Here is a 14,948-nt window from a genome sequence, read left to right on the forward strand (position 1 = left end):
TTCCCTTAAAATTTAGGGACTATTTTAATTAATTTGCCTTTTGCATATAAATTGTATGATCAGCTTGTCTACAAAAATTATCCTGGGATTTTTGAATGAAGTACATTAAATCAATCTATAGATCATTTTGAGGAGAAAATAAATCTTTACAGGTCTTGGTCTTCCAATCCATAAACATAGTAACTCTTTCTGTTTCTTTAGTTGTACTTGATTTCTTTCATGTTTTTATAGTTTTCAGCATAGAGATCTTGTATATGTTGTGTTATATTTATACATAAGTACTTCATTTCTTTCATACTATTATACAGGACATTTTTAAAATTTGTTTTCCAGTTGTCCATAACTTTTTTTTTTTAATTTATTTATTTATTTTAGAGAGAGAGTACACAAGTCAGGGGAGGGGCAGAGGGAGAGGGAGGGAGAGAATCCCCAAGCAGGCTCCCTGCTGAGTGCCAAGACAGATGTGGAGCTTGCTCTCACCACCCTGAGATCACGACCTGAGCCAAAATCAAAAGTAGGATGCTCAACTGACTGAGCAAGCACCCCTGTCCATGACTGTTGTTTTTATGTCTCTTTGTACAGATTTTTTTTTTAGGGTTGTTCCAGATAACAATGTACTAAGCTTTTCACAATCAACTATAAATAAATATTTAACCCTTTAAGTGGAATGTGAAAATTTTGCCACTATATATGACTCCTTATCCCTCTTCCCTTTGTTATAGTTGTCCTATGTATTACATCTACATACATCAAACATCCACTCAGAGAATATAATAAGTTTTATTTTAAATAACTAAATAGAAGACTAGCCTATTATATTCACTCAGATAGTTACCATTTTGAATGCCTTTTAATTTCTGATATCCCAGGTTTCGTTCCAATATCATTTTTTTAGTCTATAGAACCTCCCTTAGAATCTCTTTTAGAACAGATTTTCTGGCACTGAATCATATTAATTTCCCTTCATCTAAGAATGTCTTTACTTTACCTTCATTCCTGAATGATAGTGTTTTCATTTGATATAGAATTGTAAGTTGACATTTTTTTTCCCCAACTTGAAAACTGTTGTTCCATTTCATTGTGTTTCCATGGTTCGGATGAGATATGAGCCATATTTGAATTGTTGATCCTCTATAAGTAAGGTGACATTTTTCTCTGGTTGTTAAGATTTTTGGGGGTGGGAAATAGTTTTTAGCAGCTTGATTTTGATATGTCTTAGTGTGGATTTCTTTCTTTTTTTTTTTTTTTTTCTTGTTTTAAGGTTCACTGAATTTCCTTAAGCTGTAAGTTTATATCTTTTGCCAAATTTCTTTAAAGCAGATTTCCTTCTCCCACAGAAAGAAATACTGTCCAAATCTGGTGATTGTCATAACCATTATTTTAAAATATATTTACTACATGAGTGTATACCCTTAAACTATATATACACATATAGACATAAATACCATTAAAATATTTTAATGTAACTTATATGCTGTTGTATCCAGTCTTATGTGACTTGCTTTTTACATCCAGCATTATATTTCAGAAGTTTTATCTCTGTGCTGCCTGACATTTTATTTTATTTCACAACTGATCTTATCCCATTGTGTGGATATACCACAATTTATACATTTGTTTTTCTGTTGAGGGAAGTATTTGTTATTTGAACAATATTGCCCTGAACATTCATATATATATGAACATTCATATATATATAAAAAATCTCATGGTACTCACAGAAAGGAGATTCTCTCGGGGTTATATGCCTAGATATGGGATTTCTGGGTCATGTTTCCTCTTCTGAGAAGTTATCTTTTCAAATCTCTGGTCCATTTTCCTACTGGGTTTTCTTTTTCCTGTGGATTTGAAAGATATTTAAAGCCATCCTAGACATTTGTCTATTATATACATATATATAGTATAAATAACTTCTAATTTGTAATTTTTTTCTATTCTTTCCTTTTATCTTTTGATGACAGAAGTTATGAATTCAATATGACTGATGTTAATTTTTTGTTTATTTACAGCAAATATTTCCAGTTTTGTTAATGGCTTTTTTAGCTTTTCTTATTAAACATTTCAAAAATAAGTAAAAACCAGCAGTACCCTTAATGTGCTTATCATTCAACTTCAACAACAACTCATGAATAATTTTGTTTTGCCTATGCCCTCAACCTCTCTCTGCTGCCTTGTTGTTCCAAAGTACATCCCATTAATATGAAAATAGGTATCTAAAAGACAAGGATTTTTTAAATGCATAGCAACAATACCATTATCACATGGCACAAATAATCCTTTAATGTAATAAAATAAATCCCTATTCAACTTTCCAATGATCTCATAAATGTCACAAAAATATTTTGATGTTAGTTTGAATCTACATTGACATGCATTACAATAATTTGTTATGTCTCCCGAATCTTAATCTAATAGGTTCTTCTTCCACATACCCTTCTCCCTCCCTCCCTGCCTCCTTTTATTAATTGTTTATTTGTTGAAGAAACTGAGTTGCTTGTCTGTTGAGTTCCTCACAGACTGGACTTTTGCTGATTGTATCTGTATGTAAATAATGTATATTATTTCTTCTGTATTTCCTGTAAAGTATTAGTTAGATCTATACACTTTCAGGGTTTTTGTTTTTTTTTTATTGAGGTATAATTGACATACAACATTATCTTAGTTTCAGGTATACAACATAATGATTTGATATTTGTATACACTGCAAAATGATCCCACAGTAAGTCTAGTTTCCCCCGTCACAGTATAAAGTTACATGATATGCAATACAATATTGTTGACTATAGTCACTGTGCTGTATATTACATTCCCATGACTTACTTATTTTGTGACTGGACATTTGTACATCCTGACCCACTTCTCCCATTCCTCACCCCCAACCTTGCCCCGTCTGTCAACCACCAATCTGTTCTTTGCATCTGTGAGTTTGGTTTCGTTTATCTGTTTTATTTTTTAGATTCCACATATAAGTGAAATTACATGGTATTTGTCTTTCTCTGATTTGTTTCACTTAGCATAATACCTTTTCAATATATAAAATCGTGTCATTCACAAATAGTGACAGTTTTACTTCTTCCATTCCAATTTGGATTCCTGTTGTTTTTCTTTTTTTGCCTAATTGGCATCCCGGTAGGTACCTATAGGTCCTTTAATCTATTTTTTTGACCTTTTTTTTTTCTTTTTGCTGCTCTGTTTGGGTGAGTTCCACTGACCTGTATTCCAGGTCACTAGCCCTTCCTTCTGTTTCATCCAGTCTGCGGTTGAACCCCTATAGTGTCTTTTTTCATTTCAGTTATTGTATTCTTCAGCCCTATGACTTAATGTTTGGCACTTTCTTGTATTTTCTCTCTCTTTGTTGATCTCTCTGTGTTCATCCATTCTTCTCTCAAGATCCATGAGCATCTTTATGACTATTACTTTGAACTCTTTATCAGGCAAATTACTTATCTTTGTTTTTTAAAGTTTTCTTTGGGGGCTCTTCTTGTTCTTTAATTTGGAACACATTCCTCCATTTCCTAATTTCACTTGATTCTTTGCTTCTATGTATGAGGCAAAACATCTCTCTCTCCCAGTCTTAAGGGAGTGGTCAAAAGAAGACTGGGGGTGTGTTTCACCTGTTGTCTGTGCAGCATCCTGCCAAGAACTGTCTCTCTGATTGCTTCAGTCCCCTGGGGCCCCAAAACACAGGGCCCCTTGGCCACCAGAGATAGGCATTCAAAGGGTATCTCTTGTGAACTATGTGTACTTACTGGCTTTGGCAGGGCCACAGGGGAGCGTTGGGGCAGGCAAGCCCACCCACTGGCTTTAGTGGGGCAGAGCCACAGGAGCAGTGCTAACAGGGTAAACAGAGTAAAAAATGGCATCTGGCATTGCCAGCACTTAGCAAGGTAGGAGAGTGTAAAAATGGCACCAACCAGCACCTCCTTCCCTGGAGAGAGTTGGAACAAACCTCTGCCCATCCAGCAAATGCTTTAAGAATAGCCAGTGGATCTCCTTTATGTATGGTCTAAGTGCTTTTCAGCCTGCTGCTTTTGTGCTGGGTCTCAGGATAAGTAGTCTGCGCACAAGCCCTTTAGGAACAGAGTTTCAGTTTCCCAATGCCCTTTGAATCTCCTAGACATAAGCCATGTTGATTTTTAAAGTCAAATGTTTGGGGGCTCATCTTTCCAGTGCAGGTCCCAAGCGTTAGGGGGCTCAAACTCAGGGATGTGCTCCATATTTGTGAAATCCCTCTAACCTGTGGGTTGCTGCACTGGGGGTGGGGTTTTCAGTTAGACCATGCCTCTGCCTCTCCTCTCAACCAGATGTGGCCTTTTTATCTCTCTTTTTCAGAGAGAGTTGTTCTAGATGTAGCTGGAGATTTTGTGTGTCCAAGGGAGAAGGTGAGGTCAGGGTCTTCTTATGCTGTCATTTTGCAGGTTCAGTTTCTCTAACAAGACTGATTCATAGATGGTGGTTAGTCTTTCCATCAGGTGGAATATAATATCTCCTTTTCTTTCTCTTTGTAATGTTAGCAGCCATTTATGTTCAAGGCCTAGATCCATGAATTAATTACAGGTTGCAAAGTTGGGATATTTTAATTCTATCATTCCTTCTTCATAGATTAACTGTAATACTTGTATAAAATAAACTTCCTCTTAACTACTATTTGGTTACAGTGTGGTACAGGATACTTCAGAAAAGCAGACTGATGCTTAATATTTTACCATTATTTATCAGTTTTCAAAATAGTGACTTGTTTCAGTAGCATCCTCCAACAGTAAGCAACTAGTTTTGTTTTGTGTCATTATGAATTTATAGATTTAAATAAATTCAATGTGCTTCAATACAATTCTGTTACTATGTTTATTAATGCTGAAATTTTGATAGCTTTGGCCAGTGGGATCTCCTTTTAGGATAATTCTTGAGTCCTTTGTGACATAACCCTAATGATTTTTGGTAGCTTCCTTGTTATCTGGGAAGACAGGCTTATTCAAGCTTATCTTATACACATTCAATTGCTTCAACATCATTGAGTTTTAGTGGAATTTTTGCAAAGATAAAGTGAACATATATAGATGATAGATATACAGACAGACCTATTTGTGGAAAGTCTCCTGTTTTATTTATCTATTTGTTCTTATGTGAATACAATGTTCTCTTAATTACTGTAGCTTTATAATAAGTCTTGAATGGCAGTTTGAGTTCTCTAACATTCGTGGTTCTTCTAGGCTGACTTGCTTATTATAGGGCCTTTATATCTCCGTATAAATTTTATTTTATTTTATTTTTTTTTTTAAAGATTTTATTTATTTATTTATTTGATGGAGAGAGAGACAGCGAGAGAGGGAACACAAGCAGGGGGAGTGGTAGAGGGAGAAGCAGGCTCTCCGCCGAGCAGGGAGCCCGATGCGGGGCTCGATTCCAGGACGCTGGGATCATGACCTGAGCCGAAGGCAGCCGCTTAACGACTGAGCCACCCAGGCGCCCCTCCATATAAATTTTAGAATGAGCTTTCTAGTTTCTACAACATAGTCTGCTGGGATTTACTTGGACTCACTTTTCATTTCCTTTTTCTTGCTGGCTAGCACCTCCAGGATAGTGTTGAATAAAAAGGTGATTGTGTACATCTTAATCTTGTTCCAAAAACTTAAGGGAAAGTGATCAATATAAATTAGAGTATCAGCTCTAGAGATTTGAAGATAGCTTTTATCAGAGGAAGGACACATCCTCATATTCTTAGTTCACAAAGAGGTTTTATCATGAATGGTATTGAACTTTATCCTATTTTCCCCTGCATCTTTCAGATAATCATCTAAATTTTCTTTTTTCTTTTAATGTTGTGAATCACTTTGACTTATTTTTAATGTTAAATGTTAAACCAGTCCTGCATTCTAGGGATTAATCTTACTCATTCATTATGCATTATCTTTATCTTATATTGTTGGATTCAATTTATTTTATTTATAATTTTTGTATCTTTGTTAGTGGGGGGATGTTGATGGAGGTTTTCTTTTCTTGTAATGTCTTTTAATGATTTTGAGATCAAGGTGATCTTGATCTCAAAGTATGAATTGAGAGAGAAGTTCATTCCTCTTCAATTTTCTGTAAGACTTTGTATGGAATTTGTGTGATTTCTTCCTTAAATATCAGATATAATTCAGAAATGAAGTCATTTGAGCCTGAAGCTCTTTCCGGACATGTTTTTAACATATTCCATTTCTTTGATAGATATGTAGTTTTTCATATCAACTATTCATGAATGAGATTAGTTTGTGTTTTTCAAGGAATTTGTCATTTGTATATAAGTTTTTAAACTTAACTGCCATACATTTTTCATAATATTCCTTTGTTATTATTTTTAGTATTATCTATAGACTTCCGTCATGCTATTATCTCTAATTTTCCTAATGCTGAAAATTTGTGTCTTCTCTTTTTCCTGGTCAATCTGGCTTATCACTTTTATTGAAGTTTTCAAAGAATTAGCTATTAGGTTCATTATTTTCTTTCTTTTTTCTATTTCTTTGATTTTCACTTTGATCTTTACTATTTTCTTTCTTCTGCTTACTAAATGTGGACAAGGATGTGAAAGAATTGAAACTCTGATGCACTGCTGAATGGTATGCAAAAGGTATAGCCATTTTGGAAAACAGTGTGGTGTTTTTTAAAAGTTAAACCTATACTTACCATATGATCCAGTCATTCCACTACTAGGTATTTACCCCTTAGAAATAAAAACTCATGTCCACACAGTGACTTGTACATGAAAGCTCATAAAGGTTTATTTGTGAGAGGCCAAAATGGAAACAACCCAAACAGTAGGTAAGTAGATAAAAAACTGTGATGTATTCATATAATAAAACACTTCTCAGGGGATGAAAAAAATTTAATGGTATTGGAAAAGTTATTTTGATTGCAGTGATAGCTTCAGAGTTGTAGACATATTTTAAAATTGAAAAAAGAACATTCAATTTAAATAAGTATAGTTTGTCGTATTTCAGTTACCCTTCAATAGGTTGTTAAAAAAAAAAAAAAAACAACTATGGTGTTTCTCTCTCCTTTACTTTTAGGACCTGCAGCAAATGTTATTTATCAATCTTTAAGTAGTTCAAAGACTGTTGTCAAAAAACCAACAACTTCAGCTGGCCAGTCAGAAGTGCAAGTTAGTGGTACTGAACAAAAGGTATAAAATTCGGTCTCAAATTTTTGAATGGTGATTTTTTATCTCGTTAATCTTTGACTTTTTTGTCCTATCTCCTTCACTAACATAATACTGATTGGCTATAGATATTAGGGTCTATTCATGAGGCCAGATCTTCCCTTCAGAGTATTGAGTCACTATGTAATTTAGCAGAAACTAATCCAAACATTTAGCAATTGTAATAATAATAGCTAAAATTTATTGAACATCTATTGTTGTCCAACCCCTGTGCTGAACCAGAAGGAAGGGAAAATGAGGAAATTGGGACACATAAGATAAAAAGATGAATAAAACATAATCACTCCCCTTGAGGACCTATTGCCTGATGGGACAGACAGACACAGAAAAATGATATCACAATGAAATGATGTTCTCAAAATCAAAATAAAATTTTGATCAAAATTTTGAGAAATGTGTTTGCCTAGCTGTAAGCTGGATTGGTATGGGTTATATTTATTTCCCTTAAACAGATTGAGTGACTCTAAACTTTTAGAACTAACCATTGAATGGATTACTATGCCTTTAAACAAAATATAGAATACTAGAAAAGGAACAACTGTACATTGCTACATACTGAACTCAATTTTAAACTAATTAAATTTGAGATCCCTATAGAAGATATTCTAGAAGGTTGTTAATATATATTTTCCCTGAGACAATTTTAGTTGAAAGTTAGGGCATAAATGGGGGAAAGTTTTTATAAATTTGGTTGACTGATAGAGGCAAAATTTCTTTTAGAAGTACAGTTGCTAATGAATGTTTTTCTCCTTAATGTACCATATAGAAAGATGGAGTAACTAGAAAATCAAGTGCTTTTGATGATAGAGGTAAGAAAGTGAAAAACAGTCAAACTTGTTATTTTGTTAATTTCATAATCATAGTTTTATCATATAGTTTTTGAAGTTGTTTTACTTGATTATAAAAACCATATTTTGGAAAGTAAGGCATGGTATAAAATTATTTATGAATATAGATATTATAATTGGCTCATATATTTCAGTGATTGCTTGATGAGTATGGCTTTTGAATTTTGTGCAGTGCGGAAAGTTAGGGTCCCTGCTGTGGCTGTTTATAGTGCTATAGCACATTACTGATAAACTGGGATCCAGTAAGGTACACTACAGAGACCTGTCTCCAGGACGATCCCCATACTCCACGGCCTTTAGTTCTTCCATAGATAATACATCTTACTTCTCATCTCCCCTTCAGTGGACTACACATTAGCTAAATTTTTCTGTGCCTTGTTAGATTTCTGGAAGTCACTAAAAATACTCCCATGCATATCCTACATATATATACAGAAAATATTGGACACCTACATCCAGTGGCCAATGATCACCTCTAATTCAATAGAATATCAAACTCATCATCTTCCTGATTTTTCTTGTTTTCATCCAGACACAAAATGTGAGTTATCTTTGACTCTTCTTTTTTGTATTTGTGTCCCAGAGTTGCCACTTTCTGTCTAATCTACCTCCTTAATTTCTTTTGCCCTTTCCTATTTTTTCATTCCCACAGCTTCTATCTTTGTTTCCTTCATCCTTGACTATTTCAGTAATCTTCCTCCATTCTCCTCCTCCTCTTTTTAATCCACCATAAATTTTACTGTGAAAGCATTCTTCCTAAAACACAGCTTTGGTTATTCCCCTATCCACATAGTGAGTTGGTCTTCCATTGCAGCCTGAATGAAATGAAAATAATTCTGGCAATGGTCTGTGTTTAATTATAGGAATTAAGCTGGCATAATATTAAATAAATTAGGATTAGAGGTTAAGGATTTCAGACTTGTCTCCAAAGGCAATGGTGAAAACCACTGGAAATTTGTAGCCAGTGAACATTTACAAAGGTCATGTTATTCTTGGAGATACTTCCTTAACTCAAATATATCCCTAATTGTGGTAATTCAGTGACTGTGGCAGCTCAGCAGAGAGAGCATTGGATCAAATATATTCATTAGCATTCACCCTTCTCCAGAAATATGATCTTCTCATATGTAAAATTATCTCTTCTTTCTCTAGGAGCTGTAAACATCTTAGCTCAAAATTCAGTTATTTCACCTCAAACTTCACCCACAAGAAATTGTCCAAGATCTTCACAGTCTTATTTGGATCCTCCAAAAGATGAGGTATATAATATTTCTTTTGCTCCAAATGCAAGTAAAATAAATGAGATACAATCTTATGATCAGCATTGGTATAAAAATTTTCATTCATGAAGTGACCATACCAAACTGCTTCACTCCCTGAAATTAGTCATATCATAATAAAATTTTAATAGTCCTAGGATAATCTTTCTAAATATAGGCTACAACACTGTAGTTCACAGTACATACCTGCAGCCTTCAGAGGAAGTATTAATTTGGCCTTTTATTGGGCTTTAACTAGTACTGATGGACTGTTCAGAGACAGTCATGCTATCTGTCCTCTTGGCTCTTGACCAGCCATCAGTTTTCTGCTATTGGAAAGTTACCAGCAAAGATTCAGGGTATGTCTTCTGATATAAATTAGATTTTTTTTTCTGTGAGTTGCCTACTTATTATAGATAGGAGTCAAAACCACATCATCCATTCCATTAGTAACACAGTGTTAACTGTTCAACTGTGCTAAAGAGTTAACATGATTTGAAAATGGTAATTTATTAAGTTCTTTCCAAATGAATTCTACTTGATTAGGGTAGGAAGTGGCATCATTTTCTGTTTCTTCTAATGCATAATAATTGACAGACTGTGTAGTGCAGTTTTATTATAAACATTTTACAGTTCAGTGTTCTACTATGTCATTTTCCATTTTACGTATGCTAAGAGTCAAAAAAAAATTTCTTACCAACTTCAATATTTAAAATCCTAATATTGCCCAACAGATTGCAAAAGCTATGTCCTTTACTAAAAAACAAACAAACAAACAAACAAAAAACTCCTGTAAAAACAGTATCTAAGTTTTATTACTGACTTTTTTTGGTTAATGTGTGTATTATTAAATTTGCCACCTATCTTGATCTCAAATGAGTACGAAATGTCCAAAAATTCCTAATTTATTATAAGAAATAGCATGGCCATTTTATTATACTAAATATTACACTCTGCTTCCAAATGTACATAGCCTACCACTGTCAGAAAATGTATTTGTAGCGGTCTATGTTCAGCTCTCAGACCTGGGGGGCAAAAAAAAAAAAAAAAAAAAAGCCTATTTATTTCACTGGATTTACCTCACTGAACATATTGAGTTCTTGAACAAGTCTAGAGAACCACATCCCTCTGTATTCAGAGAACCTGTTCTCTGCTTCAGCTCTACTTGAACTTTTCTCCTATTGTAGCTTTGTTAAAAAACACACCTATTCTTTTGTCCCACTGAGTTGATAAGCTTACTTACTAAACAGTGCATTCCACAGATAGTTAATTTTAGGATGCCAGTGAATACTACTGTGTAGGAAGGGGTTAACATAGCAGGCTTGAGACTGTTGTCAAGGTTGCCCTTTGGCTAGTGTTGGGGAAGTTAGTTTTTCTAACAGTCCCTAAGTGATAGGGAACTTTCCTGAGCTGAATGGATGGTGCACTATATTAATAGCAAATAATGTGATTTTTGCTGAACACCTGACTTCTTTTTAGGAGGTTAGAATTTTGATATGCACTAAGGCAGAGGGCGTCCTTATGACCAGCCTTCAATAAAGACTTTGAGTGCTGAGTTTCTAATGGATTTCTCTGGGCAGAAACACTGTACATGTTACTGCATTTTTTTTTTTTTTTAACTTGCTAGAGAAGAGAGCATGCTTAAGTGTGTCCTCTCACAGGAGGAGAGGGCATAAGAAAAACTATGCATGGATTTTTCCAGACTCAGCCTGTGTCTTTTCCCCTTCTTTATCCTACAGTGTATCCTTTTACTGTAATAAATCTTAGATGTGAGTACAACTATATTCTGAGTCCCATGAGTCTTAGCAAATCACCAAATGTGTGGGCGGTCTTGTGGACCTCCCATGATACAAGTGTGAACTTTTAAATTCTGTAAATAGATTTAACATAAACATCACAAAATGTGTGCATTTCTTAAAAACTGACAGTTAAGAGAAGCTCTCAAAATCTTAAATTTTTGTATTTTAAATATATAAGTAATAGTTGATGTTCAAATCCTGGAGGAAAAAAAATCCTTTGAGGATGTTTGTTTTGTTGTTTGGATTATGTAGAAGGAATTAAATGCTGATTGGAATGAAAGATCAAACAAGAGACCAAGATACTTCTGTGAATCAGGTAAATATCAGTAACAGCTATTGAGTAAGTTATGCAATCTCTTAATTCACTTTTTCTACTAACATTTATTGAGCTCCTGCTTCATGCCTAGTATGGTGCTAAATATTCCTTGAATGTTTGGTACAAATCACCAGCAAAATATTTAACCTGGTCCCGGATCTCTTAGTGAGAAAAAATTTAAAACTACAGAATCAATTAGATTTGAAACTATGTATTTTCTGTTTCTTTTTGAGTTTGTTTTCACAAGTTACACTTTTCTTGTAAATTTATTCATCTAAATTTTCAAATTTCTTGGCATCAAGTAATCGTATGTCCTATCCACATGGATCAGATTATCAGAAGGCAGTATGGCATAATAGGTAGGAACATATATACTGGCAAGACTACTTAAATTGAATCCACACTCCAACACTAAAAATTTATGTCTGGCCAAGTTATTTAATTTCTCTGTTCTTTGGCTTTTCCAACTATAAAATGAGAATATTACCTAACCCAAATTCACTGCCCATCTCTGGAAAGGCCAATCAAGAGATGAGTTTTGATTAAAAAGGAATTTGAGCTTTATTCAGGAGGCCTGAAATCTGGAGAGAGGCAGTCTCTTGTCTGAGGTTTCTGCCTGGCCATAAGATTTTTAAAGGGGTTTAATCAGTTAAGGGAGTACAGTAGTCTGTGACATTTTTTTATTACCTGCAGACTCAGTGATGTCAGCTAGAGTTATCTCTCAGCTCAGAAGTTGTGCAAGAAGTTCTAGTTCTTTTGTGTCCAGGGTGGGGGTTGTGCAAGAAGGTCTGGTTCCTTGGTACCCAGGGGTTGTGCAAGACTACTCTGTTTGTTCTGCAAAGGAGGGCAAGGTCTACAGATGCACAAAGGGAGGTCGGTAAAGTCATAGTGTGACCTTAAAAAAGAAAAACATTTTGCTAAAAGATTGTTGGGCTAATCAGAGTCCAGATGGCTTCAAATAGGTCTGGCCTCTGTGGCCTGGGAATGTTCTGGTCCTTCATTCCCCAAGGCCAGTGGTCTGCAGATCTCAAAGGAAGTAAATTAGTTCTGTTACAGATCAAGAACCTTAGGTCAGTAAGCAAGGAGTGTGTTAACTTGAAGCAAGTTAACCTTTAAGACTCTTTTGAGTGCTGTTACATGAACAGTAATAGTACATCATTCATATGATTCCTATGGCAATTCAATAAGTTAATATTTGTAAAAGTGCTTAGAATAGTGTGTGGCACTTAATTGGTGATATGCAAGAGATTTTGAAATGTACTGTAAAACTTAATGTGCAATATTTTCATTTTTTAAAAATCCTATCTAAATTCCAATTTTGTGTTATTTTGTATTTATAGATTAGTTTTAAAATTTCAAGTATATTGGATTTCTAGTTTCCTTTTTGCTATTGATTTCCAATTTAATTGCTTTGTGGACTGACAGCCTGGCCTTTATGATACCAGATTTTTGAAATATCTGCAAAATTGCCCTATTGGCTTAGCACACATGATTAATTTTGTACATGTTCTGTGTGGTTGAAAATAATAAATATTATCAATTTGGTGGTGCCATGTTCTAAATATTTCCATTCAATCAAGATGTTGAATTGTGTAGTTCAAATATTCTATATACTTTTATTTACTCTGTTCTAAAAATCATTGGGAATGATTAGTTATCAACTCCTCCATGTAGTTCTGTCCATTTTTACTTTTTAATTCTTGGTCTGGGTTACTCGGCACATCCAGGACTATCCTGGTGAATTGAGGTTTTTTTTTTTTTATTTAAATTTCAGTTAGTTAACATACAGTGTAATATTAGTTTCGGTTGTAAAATTAAGTTTTTTATTATTATGTATGGATCTTTATCATAAGTGATGCTTTTTGTCTCAAATTTAGTAGGTCCGACACTAATATAGCTATATCAGCTTTGTGTCTTAGTATCTTTTTATGTATAGATGTGGCTTTTGTAAGCACTCTACACCTGCATCATCTTGTTTTATTTTTATTGAGTCTAGGAATTTGACTACTAATTGAATTTAAGCCATTTACACTTATGTTAATTAAAACCTTGGAATATTTCTCATGCCTTATTGGTGCTTTTACTTTGTTCTGCTTTTTTATATTTCCCTTCAATTTCTCCTTTCTTGATTTCTTTTAGAGTATTAAGCTTATTTTTTTTATTATGTAAGTCACCATACAGTACATCATTACTTTTTGATGTAGTGTTCCATGATTCGTTATTTGCATATAACACCCAATGTTCAACATGTGACTTCCTTAATACCCATCACTGGGCTACCCTATCCTCCCACCACCCTCCCCTCTGGAACCCTCAGATTGTTTCCCGGAGCCCATAGTCTCTCATGGTTCGTCTCCCCCTATGATTGCCCCTCCTTCAGTTTTCCCTTCCTTCTCCATGCTATTCCTTATGTTCCACATATGAGTGAAACAGTATGATAATTGTCTTTCTCTGCTTGAGTTATTTCACTTAGCATAATCCCCTCCAGTTCCACCACGTCGATGCAAATGGTGGGTATTCATCCTTTCTGATGGCTAAGTAATATTCCATTGTATATATGAACCACATCTTCTTTATCCATTCATCTGTTGAAGGGCCTCTCAGCTCCTTCTGCAGTTTGGCTATTTTGGACATTGCTGCTATGAACATTGGGGTGCATGTGCCCCTTCTTTTCACTACATCTGTATCTTTGGGGTAAATACCCAGTAGTGCAATTGCTGGCCATAGGGTAGCTCTATTTTTAACATCTTGAGGAACCTCCATACCGTTTTCCAAAGTGGCTGTACCAACTTACATTCCCATCAATAGTGTAAGAGGGTTCCCCTTTCTCCACAACCTCTCCAACATTTGTTGTTTCCTGCCTTGTTAATTTTTTACCATTCTAACTAGTGTAAGGTGTTATCTCAATGTGTTGGGTTTTTTTTTTAAGATTTTATTTATTTATTTGACAGAGAGAGATACAGTGAGAGAAGAAACACAAGCAGGGGGAGTGGGAGAGGGAGAAGCAGGCTTCCCGCCTAGCAGGAAGCCCGATGTGGGGCTCAATCCCAGGACCCTGGGATCATGACCTGAGCTGAAGGCAGACGCTTAACGACTGAGCCACCCAGGCGCCCCCTCAATGTGGTTTTGATTTGAATTTCCCTGATGGCTAATGATGATGAACATTTTTTCATGTGTCTATTAGCCATTTGTATGTCTTCTTTTGAAAAGTGTCTGTTCATGTCTTCTGCCCAGTTTTTTACTTGATTATTTGTTTTTTGGGTGTTGAGTTTGAGAAGTTCTTTATAGATCTTGGACATTAGCCCTTTGTCTGTAGTGTCTTTTGCAAATATCTTCTCCCATTCCGTGGGTTGCCTCTTAGTTTTGTTGACTGTTTTCTTTGCTGTGCAGAAGCTTTTTATCTTGATGAAGTCCCAAAAGTTCATTTTTACTTTTGCTTCACTAGCCTTTGGAGACGTGTCTTGAAAGAAGTTGCTGTGGCTGATGTTGAAGAGGTTACTGCCTATGTTCTCCTCTAGGATTTTGATG

General features: G+C 34.9%; 1 protein-coding gene across 1 annotated transcript in view; it reads left to right on the forward strand.

The window, feature by feature from the left end:
* Positions 1 to 14,948, forward strand: part of FSIP2 (fibrous sheath interacting protein 2) — a 106,407-nt gene that overhangs the window by 22,856 nt on the left and 68,603 nt on the right. The window contains exons 10-13 of the mRNA XM_036102270.1: positions 7,050 to 7,162; positions 7,965 to 8,007; positions 9,199 to 9,305; positions 11,357 to 11,420. Coding sequence (XP_035958163.1) covers positions 7,050 to 7,162; positions 7,965 to 8,007; positions 9,199 to 9,305; positions 11,357 to 11,420 — 327 coding nt within the window. The remainder of the gene's footprint in view (positions 1 to 7,049; positions 7,163 to 7,964; positions 8,008 to 9,198; positions 9,306 to 11,356; positions 11,421 to 14,948) is intronic.

This window comes from Halichoerus grypus, chromosome 4 (assembly GCF_964656455.1).
Source record: "Halichoerus grypus chromosome 4, mHalGry1.hap1.1, whole genome shotgun sequence".
In the NCBI taxonomy this organism is placed as follows: domain Eukaryota; kingdom Metazoa; phylum Chordata; class Mammalia; order Carnivora; family Phocidae; genus Halichoerus; species Halichoerus grypus.